This window comes from Ahaetulla prasina, chromosome 3 (genome assembly GCF_028640845.1).
Source record: "Ahaetulla prasina isolate Xishuangbanna chromosome 3, ASM2864084v1, whole genome shotgun sequence".
NCBI classification, from domain to species: domain Eukaryota; kingdom Metazoa; phylum Chordata; class Lepidosauria; order Squamata; family Colubridae; genus Ahaetulla; species Ahaetulla prasina.
Genome location: NC_080541.1, coordinates 37067698 through 37086778, shown reverse-complemented (window position 1 = coordinate 37086778; position 19081 = coordinate 37067698). Strand labels below are relative to the sequence as shown.

Sequence of the window (19081 nt, the reverse complement as noted above, 5' to 3'; positions counted from 1 at the left end):
GGCTCTGCACTACATCCTACAACACCTTGAGTCTCCAAAGACCTATGCAAGGGTCCTCTTTGTAGACTTTAGACCATCATTCCAGACATGCGCGAGGATGGCGTTTTGCTGGAGGGAGTAGAGCCGGTGATGGACGATTTTTGCAGGATGGCAGCTTTCGGGTGACCTACTGAGCCGCTCCGATCCCCTGGCCCGTTGGATTATCTGCCCGGCGACCGCAGGAGAAGTTTTTCGACCTCTCGGGTTTGCGGCCGCCGAGAGTGAGGGCTGTGAGGAGAGCGGCGGTCAGATAATGGCAGCCATTTTCGGGGCGCAGAGGAGGCCCGCTGTGCAGCGTTGGTGTCGGCTTCGGCTTCAGCCTCACCCTGCCCTGTCCATCGGCGCTTTATAGCGCACGGTGAGACTTAGGCGGGCTGTGAGGCGTTCCATCTTCCGAAGTCATGCTGTTCTGTTTCCCTTCCCCCAATACTCCCAGCAAAGAGTCTGTCAGAGGCCTTCCTTTTTTTTCCCTTTTATTTACATAGATACATGTCCTGGCCACGTCTACCCACGGGCCTGCCAAGTTTCTGGAGATAACGAGGAAATTATAGATAAGGCCAGAATTACTCACGAATATATTCTTCCCTCCATTGAAATAGTTAGCTCGCGCCAATTCATTAGCTCGCGCCAACTCATTACTTTGTCCAAGACAAAAAACCAGGAAGTCCCGCCTCCTATTTATAGTCTCTGCAGATGTCACTGCATGACAATTATGACTTGGCTTTGTCCCAACTCTTCCGCTGCTGCGCACGGCGATTACGTCTACGTGACCTTGCATCGCTCCAAAACTGTTCTTGGGGCGTTGCCAAATCAGAAGGAGGCTCCATGGAATCAGGCTGTGCCGGCCCCTCCCCATCCCTTTGAGTGGGTGCCAGGGAGGGAAAGGGCTCAAGAGAAGCAGGGCTGGCCAGGTCTTCTCCCTCACTTTCTGAATCATCCGAGTCCAGGAGTCCGGGTCCAGGAACCTGGGTCACAACACATGCATTTCCATCGGCATGAAGCGAGGCAAGGCCACGGCAAGAGGTGAGGCCCGAGACAAGGCCTCGAGGCGTGGCCGCGGTTTCTTTCTCCTTTTCTAATGGCGCTTCCATCTGGCGCTTGCCATCCGCGTCCTATTTTAAAGGCCTGCCCCCCCCTGACTTTTGGAGATCGAAGGGGCGAAGGATTGTTCCCCAGCTTATAGCTGTTTGCCCTCCCCCTGATTTTCGAATGCTGAAGGGGTGATGGATTATCCCCGGCCTATGGTCACCTTCTCTGCCTGGTCTTTTTTTTTCACCTTGATGTTCCGAGCTGGCCCCTTGCCACATTGGGATCTGTGGCCGTTTGGAGTCAGTAGCTGGCTGTGGACAGGCCTTTGGCCTGGAGCAGCCTACTTTCAGAGCAGTTGGCGGAGGGGGCAACGCGGTAGGCTTCGGAGGTGGAAGTAATGATGGGCATTGATGGTGGGGACGGTAATGCCACCCGTCTTGCCAATGGACCGCTGGACTGGATTATGGACAGATTGGTTGTATTTCCTTGATTTATTAGATCTGTTGCAAGGACTCTATCTATGGATTATTACCATGGACGCTATCTGTCTATTTCCTTTTGGGTTTATCATCTTTGTCATCATGTTCCAGCCGTTATTTATTTCATCTGTTAACCGGACATCCATTGGAGGTTCCATCATGTATGACTGTTCTGCCAACCTGGGATTTTACCATTCTATCATCTTTCGTCGATTCTTATTGCTTCTATGCATTACTCTGCACGTGAACTCTTGCGCCTGCGAGGTGCCCCCGCCTCGCAGGAATGGCCCGCTCTGTTGCCAAGGGCCGGCCTCAATGACGGGTTTTGGGACCCACAGAGGTGGCATGCGTCGAAAAAGAGCCTTTGGGGGTTTTTAAATAGGGAATTTTTAAGGGGAGGGAGGGTTAGAACGGGTGTTGGGGGAAACCCGTCGGGGAGGGTATGTCCAGTCCCAGCGCGTGCTCACGGCATTAATTTAGTTGGTCCAAAGTCAGGGGGGGAGGGGAGTGTTCAGAGCGTAGAGTGTCATTCCATCTGTACGGTAAGTGGGAGAGGCAGATATGGCGGAGGCAAGGGGCCGTATCATCCTTTGGGAGCACGTGTTCGATGTTTAAATGCGATCACGTGCTCCGGCCCCTCAGTCCTTACTCGTTCCCCAGATGGTCAGGATCCTCAGGGCTTGGGTCTTCGGCTGATGCTGTGCAATGCCCGGTCCGTGGCTAATAAGGCTCCCTTGATTTGTGACCTCATTCAGAGGGAGTCCGCGGACTTTATGGGCATTATGGAGACCTGGTTGGGCACAGAGGGGTGTGTGCCCCTGGTTGAGTTGTGCCCTCCAGGTTTCCGTGCATTCCATCAGCTGAGGGCCCAAGGTAGGGGTGGCGGGGTGGCGGTTGTGATTAAAGAATGCCTAGAGCAGAGGGAGTCCACTGTGCCTCAGATAGCTGGTTGTGAATCCCTCCTTGTGAAGTGGGGCCATAGGAATCAGATGGGTCTGTTGATCGCGTACCTGGCTCCTTGCTGCGTGACTAAAGCCCTGCCTGAGCTACTAGAGGTGCTTGCCGGGATGGTGGTGGAGATCCCCAGACTTTTGGTCATGGGGGATTTCAACCTGCCATCGGCCGGCTTGTCATCAACGGTGTTTCAGGAGTTCCAGGCTTCCATGACGGCCTTGGACCTGGTTCAAGTAAATGATGGCCCTACACACATTGGGGGAGGCGCACTAGATTTGATTTTTATCTCTGGACAGTGGTTTAATGATCTGGTTTTAGGAGATTTAGTGATGGAACCGGTGTCATGGTCAGATCATTTTCTTCTTCGCCTAGACTTTCGGACCGCCACTCACCACTGCAGGGAGACGGAGCCAATGCGTTGGTTCCGTCCCAGGCACCTGATGGACCCCGAGAGGTTCCGGACGGAGCTTGGGCCGTTTCCCGAGGATCTTGCCCACGGCACGACTGAAGAACTAGTTGCGGCCTGGGAACGGGCCGCGGCTGGGGCTTTGGACTGTGTCGTGCCTTTGCACCTCTGACCCGGCGGAGATCTCAATTGGCTCCTTGGTTTTCCGAGGAGCTGAGGGAGATGAAACGCCGGAGAAGACGCCTAGAGAGCACCTGGAGGTCGAGCCGTTCCGAGGCTGATCGGACACTAGTGAGGTCTTTTACTAAGACCTACCTAGTGGCAATGAGGGAGGCGAAACGTTCTTACATTTCCACCCTCATTGCATCGGCAGATAACCGCCCGGCCGCCTTGTTTCGGGTGGCCCGTTCCCTCCTTCATCAGGAGGGACGGAATGAACCCTTGCAGGGACGTGCTGAGGAGTTTAACGGTTATCTATACGATAAAATCGTTCAGCTTCGGGATAGCCTGGACCAAAATTGCGATGATCCAAGCGAGATGACGGAGCCTCGTCTTGTTGAGGTGGTTTGGGATGAGTTTGATTCTGTGGCTCCCGAGGATGTGGACAGGTTGCTGGGTAGGTTACACGCAACTACATGTTTACTGGATCCTTGCCCCTCCTGGTTAGTACTGGCTACTCAGGAGATGACACAAGGCTGGCTCCGGGGAATTATAAATGCTTCATTGTTGGAAGGGGTTTTCCCCGCTGCCTTGAAAGAGGCGGTGGTGAGACCCCTCCTCAAGAAGCCTTCCCTGGATCCAGCTATTTTAGGGAATTACCGTCCAGTCTCCAACCTTTGCTTCGTTGCGAAGGTTGTAGAGAATGTGGTTGCCTGGCAGCTTCCCCAGCACCTGGATGAAGCTATCTATCTAGACCCGTTCCAGTCCAGCTTCCGGTCCGGTCACAGTACGGAGACAGCTTTGGTCGCGTTGGTGGATGACCTCTGGAGGGCCAGGGATAGGGGTTGTTCCTCTGCCCTGGTCCTTTTAGATCTCTCAGCGGCTTTTGATACCATCGACCATGGTATCCTGCTGCACCGGTTGGCGAGTTTGGGAGTGGGAGGCACCGTTTATCGGTGGTTCTCCTCCTATCTCGCCGACCGGTCGCAGACGGTGTTGACAGGGGGGCAGAGATCGTCCGCGAGGTGCCTTACTTGTGGGGTGCCTCAGGGGTCGATTCTCTCGCCCCTCCTGTTCAACATCTATATGAAGCCGCTGGGTGAGGTCATCAGTGGTTTCGGGGTGAGTTACCATCTGTACACTGACGACACTCAGCTGTACTTTTCCACCCTGGACCATCCCAACGAAGCTGTCGAAGTGCTGTCCCGGTGCTTGGAAGCCGTACGGGTCTGGATGGGGAGAAACAGACTCAAGCTCAATCCCTCCAAGACGGAGTGGCTGTGGATGCCGGCACCCCGGTATAGTCAGCTGCAACTGCGGCTGGCTGTTGGGGGCGAGTTACTGGCCCCAATGGAAAGGGTGCGCAACTTGGGTGTCCTCCTGGATGGACGGCTGTCGTTCGATGATCATCTGGCAGCCGTCTCCAGGAGGGCTTTCTACCAAGTTCGCTTGGTTTGCCAGTTGCGCCCCTTCCTTGACCGGGATGCCTTATGTACGGTCACTCATGCTCTGGTTACATCTCGTTTGGATTATTGCAATGCTCTCTACATGGGGCTGCCCTTGAAGTGCACCCAGAGGCTGCAGCTAGTCCAGAATGCAGCTGCGCGAGTAGTAACGGGAGCTACTCGTTGCTCCCATGTAACACCGCTACATCGCAGTCTGCACTGGCTTCCTGTGGTCTTTCGGGTGCGCTTTAAGATTTTGGTTACCACCTTTAAAGCGCTCCATGGCTTAGGACCCGGGTACTTACGGGACCGCCTGCTGTTACCTCATGCCTCCCACCGACCCGTACGCTCACACAGAGAGGGCCTTCTCAGGGTGCCGTCCGCCAAACAATGTCGGCTGGCGGCCCCCAGGGGTAGGGCCTTCTCTGTGGGAGCTCCTACGCTTTGGAACGAACTTCCCCCTGGTTTACGCCAAGTGCCTGATCTTCGGACCTTTCGCCGTGAGCTGAAAACGCATTTATTTATCCAAGCGGGACTGGATTAAAACTTTTACTAAATTTTAACTGGGGTTAATTATTTTTAGGAAATGGGGTTTTATTATTTTAATTGTACTTTTAACCTTGGCCTATTTAAATAAGTTTTTTAATTAGTTTTTTATCTTGTATGACATTTGTATTTTATTGGCCTGTAAACCGCCCTGAGTCCTTCGGGAGATAGGGCGGTATAAAAATTTGATTAAATAAGGTTCAAGGTTTTGGTTACCACCTTCAAACCGCCTGCTGTTTCCACATGCCTCCCACCGACCCGTACGCTCTCACAGAGAGGGTCTTCTCAGGGTGCCGTCCGCCAAGCAGTGTCGGCTGGCGGCCCCCAGGGGAAGGTCCTTCTCTGTGGGAGCACCTACTCTCTGGAACGAACTTCCCCCCGGTTTACGCCAATTGCCTGACCTTCGGACCTTCCGCCGGGAACTGAAAACTTATTTATTTATACAAGCAGGACTGGCCTGACTTTTTAAATTCTAAATTTAAATTTTAAACTTTTAATGGTAATTTTATTGGGTATTTTTATGGTCAATCGACGGTTTTAATTTGGCCTTTTATTGAATACCGTATATACTCGAGTATAAGCCGAGTTTTTCAGCACGTTTTTTGTGCTGAAAAACTTCCCCTCGGCTTATACTCGGGTCTATACGGCTTATACTCGAGTTTTTTTTTTTTTTAAAGCCCCTCGGCTTATACTCGAGTATATACGGCTTATACTCGAGTTTTTTTTCTTTCTTTTTTTCACATTTTACCGGACGGAAGCCCTGCCGGTGCAGTGAGAGGGCGGGGCGGGGGAGCCGCCAGCCTTCTCAGCTGAGGGAGGGAGGGTTTCCCCAACCGGTAGGTGCCTCATTTCCCACCCTCGGCTTATACTCGAGTCCCCAGTTTACCCCAGTTTTTGGGGTAAAATTGGGGACCTCGGCTTATACTCGGATCGGCTTATATTCGAGTATATACGGTAAGCTTTTTAGTGGTTATTTTAATATGTATATTAATTGTTTTAAATGAAGGCTGTACACCGCCCTGAGTCCTTCGGGAGAAGGGCGGTATAGAAGTTTGATAAATAAATAAATAAATAAATAAATAAATAAAAATCTTATTCAGAAGTACACTCATTGCAGTTATTGCCTCAAAACGATATGAAATGTTACATAAGGATAACAATAATTATGTCCATACTATTTAAATTTGTTTTATTATTTACAAGGATATGTTAAATCATATAACAAAATCGAAGTGTCTTCTCTGTAACACTTCTGTATTGAATAAAGATTAATGGATGCCATTTGCTTTTGTAAGTTTCAATTTACTTCATGACAAATTGCAATAATTTTTTGAAAACATGGAGGTGTACCAATAGTTTTGGCCACATCTCAATGGTGAAATTCAAATTTTTTACTACCAGTTCTGTGGGTGTGGCTTGGTGGGCATAGCTTGATGAGAATGGCAGGGGAAGAGTACTGCAAAATCTCCATTCTCACCCCACTCCAGGAGAAGGATACTGCAAAATCCCCATTCCTCCCCACTCCTGGGGGAAGGATGTTGCAAAATCTCCATTCCCACCCCACTCTGTGCCCAGCCAGAAGTGGTATTTGCCGGTTCTCCAAACTACTCAAAATTTCTGCTACTGGTTTTCCAGAATCTGCTGGATTTTACCCCACTACATCTGTATAGGTAATTCCTGATTTAGGACTAATAAAACCTGGAATTATGGTCATACATTGTGGCCATTATTAAGTGGGTCAGCATGTGATCTCATCTGATTTTACAACCTTTTTTGAAGTGGTTGTTATGCAGACACTGTGGTTGTTAAGCAAATGCAGTAGTTAAGTGAATCATACTCAAAGGACTTTTTTTTTTTGCCAAAAACTAGAAGTGAAACTGACAAAAAAATAAATAAATCAAAAATTGGGGTCATGTGATTGTAAATCACATGCTGTAAATGACCATAAATGTCAGTCAGTTGCCAGGTGTCCAAAATGCAATCATGTGAGTACACGTGGGCATTTGAACTTTAAAAACAGGTCATGAGTAGCTCTGGGGAGGTCCAGTGGTGGGATTCAGCTGGTTCTGTCTGGTTTGGGCAAACCGGTAACACTAACTCCGGTAGGCCCCGCTGGAAGTAATGACATCCTATTTAGCCACATTTTGGTGGCTGTGCGCGCAAGCAAAGAGCATGCGTGGAAGGCTGAGCATGTGTGGAAGGTGGCGCATGCACTCACATTTGTGAATCCGTAGGGAATTCCACCTCTGGGGAGGTCCATTGTAACTTTGAATGGTTGCTTAAGTGATGAAGACCTGAAGTATCAGATTAGAATTATTATTTATTTTCTTAAAAATAAAACATAAACACAAAAATAAACATTTTTGACAATAATTTCAAAAAATTATGTAAACATGATTTAAATTGATAAGCACTACAAGGAATATAATATCAATATAATAGAGTTATAGCTGGGGTGTGGAATTTGATTTCATTGAGGGCCGCATCAGGGTTGTATTTGAGGAGCCAGGGTGGGCATGGCCACTCAACGTCACTTGTAATGGGGGCCACTGTGGTGGCCCAAGCGCTCTGCCAGCAAAAATGGGCTCCCAAGGTCTGTTTTCAGCTGCAACGGCCTCCTACATTTCTCTGCCTGTGAAAACAAAGCTCAGGAGGGCTGCGCACAGCCCTTGCAAGCTCCGTTTTCAGGTGCGATGACCTCTTGCAACTATCTGCCAGTGAAAACGGAGCTCGGGAGGGCTTCCTGAGCTCCATTTTTGCTGGCAGAGGCACCACAGGCCGGTCCTTCATTGTTTCTAGGGCGGCCCCGCAGGCCAGATCTAAGTACCTCGTGGGCCAGATCCGGTCTCTGGGCCTTAAGTTTGAGACCCCTGGTTTATAGGTACAAAACTTGATTCATTAAATTATTATCAGCTGATTGTAATTTTAGTAGAAGAATGGGAACATGTAGTCAAATATTTTGTCTTCCTCAATAGGCTGAAAGTGCATCCTCTGATATGGCTGCAGCCTCCCCAACATCTGGAAGCAGTAATAACTACAATGGAAGACTACAGATGCAAGTAACAAGTAAGTTAAAATCTACAAACGATGCGTCTTATTATTTGCCTGCCATTGATAAATAAAAATAGATTCTACTTTATCTCTTGTTCTTATCCAGTGCTTCTCAATTATTTTCTGTCATGCCCCCCTAGGAAGAAGAAAACATTTTTCGCGCCCCCCGCGCGATTGTAAATAGTATCATTAGCTTGTTATGACAGTGTTTGCCGAGGTCAAATGCGCCCCCCTTTACGGAGCCTCGCGCCCACCCCTGGGGGGCGCACCCCACTATTTGAGAAGCACTGTTCTTATCTGTGTTTGATTATATCTCTTCCTGAAGTGACTAGTACAGATTTAATCCTTTGCAGATTTACAATTATATTTTATATGTCAATGTTATCTTTTTAAAATAGAAATACCACATTATATCCTATTAGCTTGAGCAAAGAAGAATGCCTGGTGGTGCCCTAATATTTGAATAGAATAGGAATAGAATAGAAGGGAACGGGAACAGAACAGAACAGAACAAAACAGAACAGTTGGAAGGGACCTTGGAGGTCTTCTAGTCCAACCCCCTGCTTAAGCAGAAAACCCTATACCATATTATTTTCATTCTTTTGAATTTATATTGGATTACAATGTTTATTTTAAAAATAGATAATCACACACTAGGATAAAATAACATCACGGTCCTTCAAGTTTTATTGAACTTCCATGTGCCTTGGCTTTAGTCAGATGGTTACGTGTAGTTGATAAGAAAGAGGAGAATTGCTTTTCCTTCCTTGAATTTTGTACCATTCAAATAGTTTTTAATCACCTTAGACTTTTCTGAGCTTTCTCTCAGTATCTTCCTATTTATTTACATTGCTACAGTTGCTGATTGAAGTTTGGAATATATGATGGGAGTAAATTCAGTGAAAGGTCTGCTTTGGGAGTTTAATTAAATACCAAATCTTGCCTATAAAAAGTTTTATAGTTATAGGTATTGTTCTGATAGTCCTATGGCCACTCACGGGCCTGGGATCTCTGTGATTGAGCAAAGTGGCCATTAAACAATGTGTTGTTTTGCTCAACAACCACAATCCCAACTCTCCCAGTTGCAGTTGGTAAGTGAATACATGAGTCATTAAGTGGAGGGTTGGAGAGGGGGCCTGTACCTCTAAGACATGGTAGGGAAGGAAGAGGGATTGGGCCGCCCACCATACCTGGGAGGTCTGGGTCTTTTCCCAGTCCCATTGGGGAGAACAATCATGTGAATAATGGCGTTCACTAGCATTTTTGCCAGATCTGATTTTCCTTCCAGTATGCTAAGGGAGCAGACCCCCACTTCCTTTCCCAACCTCCCCTTGACTTGCAGCCTTCTCTGCTGGCTTCCCCCATTGGCTTTCAAATGATTGCAAGATATTTGGCAACCGGTCATAAATGCAAACTGTTGTGAAGTAAATGTGATCATGTGATCAAGGGGATCCATTACAAAGCTTTATTAAAGTCGGAATATTTTATGGGCTATAAAGCACCTGTTCCAGGGCAGTACAGGCAGTAAAACAACTATAATGATCTCTGTGAAACAAGAACATTGCATTGACCTGTTTTAGGATCCTTGAAATCTAAAGTAGCTCAAAATACTTAAGCCCAGGGAAGACAGTAAATCTCAAAGAACTAAGTAAGCTTTAGGTATATTCAAATGATAAAGGACTTCTGGTTGTTGTAAAATGTCATGGTGGCCACATGATTGTGAGCTGAGTGCTTGGCAATCAATTTGCACTTGTGACCAGTTGTCAGGCACCTCATGATTATTTGATCGCCATTTATAATCTTCTCTGTTAGCTTTTCCTGGAAATCAGTCGGGAAACTGGCAGGGATGCCATTTCTCTTCCTTCCACATACATTCCACATGCATGTATGTGTGTGGAAATCCTTTGTGGGACTGCATCATGACTTATTGCATCATATCCTCATTTATTTTACAAAAAAAAAAAAAGTCAAAATGGAGAAGCCATGATGAAATGGTGTAATATATCATGTGTTCTTCATCTGAGATTGTATTTACCTACTTTTAAGCACTGCTAAGGACCAGATAATTTTTATTATTTCCTGAGAAGAAAAGTGTAGAATTCAAAGAGGGTGTGCTTTCTTTTTCACATGACTGTACAGCATCTCCTAAAATCATGAACATTAAAAACCTGGCACCAAAGTTAAGATTTCACAAACAGACATCATTAAAACCTCTCATTTTTGTTGTTGTTAGTTGCGAAGTTGTGCCCGACCTATTGCGACCCCATGGACAATGTTTCTCCAGGCCTTCTGGTCCTCTTTTACAGCATCGGACTTTCCTTTCACCACCAGATATATACCCCAATCCCAGTGCTTGGAAGAAAGCCAGATCTTACATACCAGGGAAAGGTATTCCATAGGGCAGGGTCTGCCACAGAAAAGGCATGCTTCCTAAATCCTGAAGTGAATGCAATTGTGGCAGGGAAGAAGGATGTGATCCTTCTCATCTAATGACATCATTTTCCTACCTAACAAACATAATTGGTTTGTTAGGCCTAACACACATAATTGGTTTAAGCAGAGGTTTATCCTCTGAGCTTGCTGCTTAACTTGCAGACGTTTTGTTATCAAACTAGGTAACAGGACAGTTACAAGACTAACCGATCACCCAGGACCTATTTAAACGAACAAGTCACTTCATCCAAAACCCTCGCTGAAGAAGTTACCTAGTTTGATAACAAAACGTCCGGGATCCAACAGCAAGCTCAGAGGACAAACTTCTACCTAAATCTACAACCCAAGCTACGAATATTGTCTACAATTTATAATCTTATTTGTGACTACTGGAAGTGGTGTCACTAAGCAGTGAGGTTATGTGACAACTACGTTGCTTCATGACACAAGTTCAGTCCCAGTTGTGGTCCTAAATTAAGGAATACCTGTACTTTTATTTCTTTAGTAAGTAAAATAATAATCTTTAGGTATAAGAGACCAGTTCTTCAGGTATAGCTTTCATGTAAGCATTTTTGCTTTTGTGATATTATACAAAACTAGATTTAAGACCTTTCAAAACATCGATTAAGCAGGAGTAGGAATTGTTAAACGTTCTTGATAGGATTAGTGAAAACTATATCTGTAGATTTTAAAGTTTGCTGTTTGATTACATAATACCTCTGTCAGCATGTTGCTATAGTAACTTTTATAAAACATTCCATATCAGAAGGTTATTTAAGGAGCTGGAACCATTTTCAGTGAAAATATAACTCAGGCGATGAACAGTTAATATTAGTGTACTGGTTTGTTACTAGTGAAGTGTGAAGAACAACTTCAAATAGATCTGTTTAACTCTTGTTATCACACCCTTCCAATAGTACTCATCTATCAGGTTTTGTTTTTTTGTGTTTTTTTTAACATGGATTCTTTTAGCTAGATGAAAAAGGAAGTGTGAAGTGTGATATTGTTTCAGAATCCCAACTGTCATGCTGGAATATATACAAGGGATTTTTCTTGCAAGAAAGCGGAAGACTTTTGATTGTCAATATCTTCTGAATTACAGTACTGGAGTACTTCTAGGCCATTTTAATGTACAGTAAAATACTGTTTGTAATCACAAAATGTGCACCTGGTCTGAATTTTCTAGATAGTGGTAAAAATAAGCTCCCCCATTCATTAGTTTTGAATAGAGACATTGTAATTAATTGTCATTTGCTAAAAAGATCTATTTCCAGTAGTTTTAAGTTTGTTTGTTTTTTTAGTTTCTAGTGCCAAATTGAAAAGAAAAAAGAACTTTTTTGGTTTAGCTGCCATTTATACAGAACTAGTAGCAGACAATGAAGTGAAGAAAACATCTAAGTCTGGCAGTTCCTCAAATCCAAAATGGGAAGAACAATTGACAGTGTAAGTAGAATATTTTGTAATTAACTATTTCTATCCCAAACGTCCAGAATAAATATGCAAGTACCAGACCCCTTAATCAGAATAGTTTTTTTTAATGTACAAGACGAGGGAAAAACAGTTGGTGTTATGGAGTTAGTCACTGTGTTATGATGGAAGACAGAGTCTTCCTCTGTTAGATTCTATTAGATACTGTTTTGGATTGCATCCAAGATTGTCTCACCTACTATTGGGATGAAGAAAGAAACACAAATTAATCCCCATTTTTGAAAATAAAATTTTCATCAATAATTTGGCCTTGTTTCTATCCATAAGGGAAATAAATACAGGTAAGTGGAAACATAAATAAACAGAAGATGGAGATTACTTTGAAAAGTATATTATGACAGTTTGAATATTGTCAGGGGTAGGGGTATTTAGGTCAGGGGTAGTCAACCTTTTTATACCTACTGCCCATTTTTGTATTTCTGTTAGTAGTAAAATTTTCTAACAGCCCACTGGTTCCACAGTAATGTGCCGTGTATCGTCATCTACGCATGCCTCTTATGCATTGTGGATTGGGTCGGGGGGGGGGCGCCGGCTACCAGCTTTGCTTGTCTGTTACAGCTGGGTGGTGTGGGGGAAGATGCGCGAGCTATTCTGAGACGAGGCTCTTTTGTTTACGTTCGCACTATAGTGCCGTTTAGTTTCACTTATGTAACGTGAACTAAACTTATGTGCGGATGATACAAATAGTATATTTTCAGAAATTTAAATTGTCACGGGGAATTTTATGAAAACCTAATGAAAATGTGTTTAAATAATGCTATGAAATTTTTTTTAAAAGTCAAATTAAAAAATAAGAAAATGCTTCAGTATCGGACAAAACCCCTACCTCCCACCATGAAAGCTGGAACGCCCACTAGTGGGCAGTAGGACCAGGTTGACTACCACTGATTTAGTTTATATATTATATGACCTAATTTTAATCATTTTAATTATTGAACTCATTCTGTATTATAATTGTGTTGATATAATATTATCTAAACTTGCTACTTTCTAATCAAAAGACAATATTCAAATAAAGTAATTATTGCTTTTCATGTTGGGGATTATTAAATATGTGCAGTAATGTATTTCCAATTTTAAAAAGGAATTTGTTTCTGTCTAGGAATGTGACTCCACAGACCACTTTGGAATTTAAAGTTTGGAGCCATCATACTTTAAAAGCTGATGCTTTATTAGGAAAAGCCACTGTAGATCTTAGACAAGCTTTGGAAGTTCACAATAGAAGATGTAAGTTAAAGTTTGCATAGAATCCACTTATCTTGTTTATTTTTAATATTCTGTACTTTATGCTCCCATTATGCCTTAAATATAGGTATGCTAAATGTTATGTGATAATAATTCCCTCTGAACTACCCCGGGCAGATCCAGTGAGCAACTTGGGAGTTCTGCTAGACTTGGGACTCCTGCTTGAAGAGGAGGTGACAGCTGTGGCTAGGAGATCTTTTGTACAACCTGGGTTGTGTGCCAATTGCATCCTTTTTTGGATTATGGGGTTCTGCACTTAGTCATTCATGCCCTGGTCATTCCCTATTTGGATTATTGCAACACACTATATATAGGGCTACCCTTGGAGTATTTTTTGGAAACTTAAGTTGGTTCAGAATGCAGCCAAGCATATAGTTTTAGTGGCTCCTAGGGTGGCACATGTAATCCCAATGTTACACAAGCTGCACTGGCTGCTGATTTGCTTCTGGGTACAATTAAAGGTGTTGGTCATTATCTTTAAAACCCTTAATGGCATAGCTCCAAGATATCTTAGGAGCCATTTTGCCTCTGTATATTCATGCTGGCTGAAGAAGTCTACTGCAGATCTATCTCATCAGCCAAGGAATTATGGCTGGCAAGATCCAGGAGTAAAGCCTTTTTTGCCACGGCCCCGCTCTTTGGAAAATCTTGTCGCAGGAGGTGAGGTCCACCCCTGTCTGGCCTTCAGGAAATGCCTTGTAACTGGCTATGCCAGTTGGCATGGAATCCGGGTAAGGAGAAGTTGTAGGCTGGAGATGGCTTGTACCATAGCAGCCACAACCACCTTTCCTCTCTAAGCCTGTGGGGCTTTTTTTTACTTTGTTTTAATCTTTTGTAATTTTGATTTGTTTTTATATTTAAAATTGTTTTTACTTCCTTTTGTTTTACTGTGTTGTATATTTTGCACTGTGAGATGAGTGGTAAGATAGATAAGATAGACAGATAGACAGACAGACAGACAATACTGGAATCATTAAAAAGTATAATCTGAACTAAATAATATTTAAGGATCAATGACAAAAGAGAGCCCACAGGAATTGCCAGTGGAGTTCAGTAAGAAATTTGGAAGAAAAGATGTGTATTCGGAAGGGGTATGTGCTAGCTAGTTGAAAAGGCATCTTATGAATCATTACTGATTGTGAAGAGTGTTTCCTGAAAATATTGTTTGGCCATTCTGACTAATTGCTTATTAGTGTAAGGTGGGTGGGGTTTAACAAATATAGGAAAGGAGCATGGTGGAAGAATTAATGGGATGAGCCCCTAACAAGTAGGGATGTATACTATCTGTGAAGTGAACAGGAAATAAAAGGCTTACAAAACACAAATGAAGTTGAATGAAGAAATAGTCAGCAGTTAGAATGTGTACTGCTTGTCCTTATTTTGCTCTTCTTTTTTTGTCCTTGTTTTTTTCTAGTTTTAATAATAATTTTCATTGATGTTTAGGGATACAAAGATAAAACACTAATACAAACTTAAAAATATATAAAACTAAAAAAAAATGCAAAGAAAAAATAAAAAGAAAGGAAAACTATAGTAAAGAAAAAATAACAGTTACATAAAGAAATGACTTGTCCTTCATCACGACAAATAGAAACATTTTCAGAAACTTATCACCTTCCCTGATACTTCAACAAAAAATCTCTTCTTCCCATATGTCATTTCTTATCTGTAAACAAACATATTTAGCCGTAATCAACAGAAGTCCAATAAGTTTCCAGAAATAACACCATACATATTTTAACCTTAATTAAATAAAACAACTTTAAATTCCTTTATTTTCATATGAGTAATGTCACTTTCTCTGAAAATATAACAAAATATTTCTTCTTTCCATATATGATCTTTTGTCCTCTAGCAAATCTTACATTTGTTTTAATTAAAACTTAAATTTAATTGTCATTCAGTCCTAGTGAGCAAAATCCATTAAGAGTTACCAGAAACAACAACCTATATATTTTAACATAACATAACATAACATAACATCAGAGTTGGAAGGGACCTTGGAGGCCTTCTAGTCCAACCCCCTGCCCGGGCAGGAAACCCTACACCATCTCAGTCAGATGGTTATCCAACATTTTCTTAAAAATTTCCAGTGTTGGAGCATTCACCTTGATCAAATACATGTACTCCTTCCCTTTGATTTTAACAATCTTGATCTTTTAACCCTTTAAATAGCATCCCAGAACTTAATTTCTTTTCATTTTTTCTTTGTCCCTTGAAAACTTTAATATGTCTCTTAATATGTAAATCCAAAAGAAAAAAAATATTGAAGTCCATCTTCAGGTTTGTTATTTGTGTATACCTTTTAATTATTAAAACATCACCTAGTTTCATTTGTAAATTCTATGTAACATCTTTTTCCATATCATTTTTAAGCTGTTATTTTTAATCAATCTCTCTCTTGTCCAGTAAAAGTAATTTTTCTATAATCTCTTTTCAATCCGTTATATGATAGCAGATAATCTTAAGAGTAATTTCTGAGTGCATTGTTTTAAAATAATCTTGAATTGTTTCAAAGGTAGAGTATTTGACCTATTCTGTATTACATAACATAACATAACAACAGAGTTGGAAGGGACCTTGGAGGCCTTCTAGTCCAACCCCCTGCCTAGGCAGGAACCCTACACCATCTCAGTCAGATGGTTATCCAACATTTTCTTAAAAATTTCCAGTGTTGGAGCATTCACAACTTCTGCAAGCAAGTCGTTCCATTTATTAATTGTTCTAACTGTCAGGAAATTTCTCCTTAGTTCTAAGTTGCTTTTTTCTTTGATCAGTTTCCACCTATTGCTTCTTGTTCTACCCTCAGGTGCTTTGGAGAACAGCCCGACTCCCTCTTCTTTGTGGCAACCCCTGAGATTAGTGAGATTAGTGAGATTATTAGTGGGTCTCTTCTCCTTTAATTATAATCTTTAGTTCATTTTGGTTCCCTCTAGTGTCCAGACTTCAAAAGTCCCATCTTATATATATATTTTCTAATCAACAACATTTCTCATGGAAATTTTTGTTATGCTTAATTTCATACTCTTCATGTTTAGTAGAATTCTAAAAAATTCACAGGAAGGATTCTTGTTTTTAATTTCAAAATTTATTTCAAATCCATCTGGCTCCTTAGTCCATTTATAACTTTCAGATACCAATGTTCTAATCACCCTTTTGCCATTTATTCCAAAATAAGAGTTTTTTAAAAAGGATTAAAGGAAACTCATCCAGTGTAATGAAACTTGCTGTTCTGAAGGCGATATTGTATATGTGTCTGTGGGTGTGAGTGTTTATGTCCGCACATGTGCGTGCACACACAGATATATCCAGATACATTCTGATACAAGCAATTTCCATAGGTGTGAGGAAAAAATGTGTGCGAATCCAGTGTCAGTTTTGGTTGTTTAGTAGGCACAATGTAACATGCTGGCGTTGATCTTTAGAACGCTTTCATGACTTATGGCCTAACTATCTGTGAACCATTTTTCCCACCATGAACCTGGCTAGTTACTTAGATCAGTAAACACAATTCTGAAAATTTTCCTGCTGCTAAAAACATGACTCTCAATTATTTAGTAAAGGACATTCTTCTGTATGGCTCCCAGGTATTGAATGGGTCCCTAAGGAGATGCAGTTGGCTTCCATTCACTCATTATTTAGGAAAATGGTAAATTCTTATATATTTTCTAAACTTCTGTTATTTATTTTAATGAGTTTAACTTTTCTTTATCTTTTAATTATATTCATTTTGTTCTGTTTGTATTATATAATTTATTGTTGCAACCCATACTGAATGTAAAGAAATGCAATAACTAAGGCATCAGATTAGAAACTAGGAAACCATGAGTTCTAGTCCTGCATTAGGCACATAGCGAGCTGGGTGACTTGGGGTCAGTCATTTTCTCTCAGCCCTATGAAGGACGCAGTGGTAAACCATTTCTGAAAAATCATACCAAGGCTTGTCTAGATAGTCTCCAAGAATCAGACACAATTGAACGGAATAAAAAAATGCTGAATATTAGAATAAAAAAGATGGAATATAAATGCAATAATAAATAAATGTTGCCTTGGGAAGAAAGGAATTTAAAAATCTCCATTTCATGAACAGCTTTCAGTCTGTGTGAGTTGTGCTTTAAATGCATAAAGATCCTTATATGTTATAGCGGGAGTATTAAACTCAATGTCATTGAGGGCCACATCAGGGTTGTATTTGACCTCAGGGGGCTGGGGGCAGGGGTGAAATGCTACCGGTTCACATCAGTTCGGGCGAACCAGTAGTAAAAAAAAAGCTACCTGTTCGGGTGAACCAGTAGTTAAAAAGCTACCTGTTCGGGCAAACTGGTAGTTAAAAACAGCTACCAGTTTATTAGAACTGGTATTTCTGATGATCAGCTGTGCCGTGTAGTTTATATTCACTAGAAAGCAGGAAATCCTAAATCTAGTGAATCCGAAATTCACTAGAAAGCAGGAATCTAAATCGCACAGCACAGTGTTCCCTCCTTGCTATTCTACTTGTCAAACCTCCTTTTTCCGCGTGCCCCGTGTGTTTGGTGTGCACTATGCATACACACTCAACGTGCATTTGGCAAACACCGTGCATACGTGGGCAGCAAACCGGTGGCAAACCACAGAGGATTTCAGCTGGCTGGGGTGTGTGGCCAGGGGGCATGGCCAGCTCAACATCACTCATGTCAGGGATGCCTTTGGTGGCCCGAGTGCTCTGCCAGTAAAAAGTGGCTTCCAAGCTCCGTTTCTGATTGTGAGGGCCTCTTGCAACCCTCTGCCAGCAAAAACAGAGCTCATGAGGGCTGCACGTGGCCCTCCTGAGCTCCGTTTCGCTGGCAGAGGCACCACGGACTATCCTTCGCTGTTTCCAGGGCAGCCCCATGGGCTGCAGCTGGCCTACAGGCCTTGAGTTTGACACCTCTGTGTTATAGGTTCATTTTGATGTTTTTTAAGACTTTATATCTTGCATTGCACATATGCAGTAACAATTATTACTGACTATGCTTCATAAATAGTGTGATACACTGTTCAGATTTCTGTATAATTTGATAACCATGTTGTAGAAATGTAATCTTAATATTTGAAATGATTAAATGAGTCCTTCGGGAGAAGGGCGGTATAAAAATTTAATAAATAAATAAATAAAATAAATAAAATATACACAGGGATTTTTTTCTTCTATGTGTTTAGGTAGTAGAGTTAGATCTGAAAAAATGTATTTGCTGTTTTAATAAGTGGCTTATTTTTTTTACAAAACACTTTTTTTTCTGATAGTAGAACATGTCAAAGAACATTTGAAGCTTTCACTGGAAAATAAGAGTGGCTTGATACAAACTGGAGAACTGATAATAGTGCTTGATGGTTTGGTGCTTGAAACAGAATCTCTTTCAAATCGCAGTTCACTAGTAACCAGTAAGTTAAATTCAGGGGGATTAAAATTATAACCCCTTAGTTTAAAAAGAGAAATGGAAAAATCTAATTTTCTGTTTTATTGTTTAGTAGAAGTCCAGCAAAATGGTGATGCTTTACATGAAAATAGAGAAACACCAGCTAGGACCACTTCCAGGTTAGATTTCTTTTGAAGAATATTATTTGACTACTAAATGTCATTGAATTGAATATGCATAATATCAGATTACATTGTAGCCTCAGCTAGGAGACAGTGGAATAAGTTGTAGCGCAGTATCAAGTATGTTATTAATTTGATTAAATGTTTACTTTGAGGAGGCATTTGAGTTGTGTCTATTTTTGCATGCACATAATGAAAATATTTTGTGAAAATTTCTACAGTAATTAATATATTGGATAAAACATTTTAA

The 19081-nt window shown here is 42.2% G+C and overlaps 1 protein-coding gene across 4 annotated transcripts in view; it reads left to right on the top strand.

Moving 5' to 3' along the window:
- The window catches only part of WWP1 (WW domain containing E3 ubiquitin protein ligase 1), a 75898-nt gene that overhangs the window by 29757 nt on the left and 27060 nt on the right, over positions 1 to 19081 (top strand). For 3 of the 4 annotated variants that reach the window (XM_058177248.1, XM_058177251.1, XM_058177250.1), the window contains exons 2-6: positions 8033 to 8123; positions 11843 to 11984; positions 13132 to 13256; positions 18537 to 18674; positions 18762 to 18828. In XM_058177248.1, coding sequence (XP_058033231.1) covers positions 8033 to 8123; positions 11843 to 11984; positions 13132 to 13256; positions 18537 to 18674; positions 18762 to 18828 — 563 coding nt within the window. The remainder of the gene's footprint in view (positions 1 to 8032; positions 8124 to 11842; positions 11985 to 13131; positions 13257 to 18536; positions 18675 to 18761; positions 18829 to 19081) is intronic. The other variant, XM_058177249.1, reaches the window with a different exon arrangement.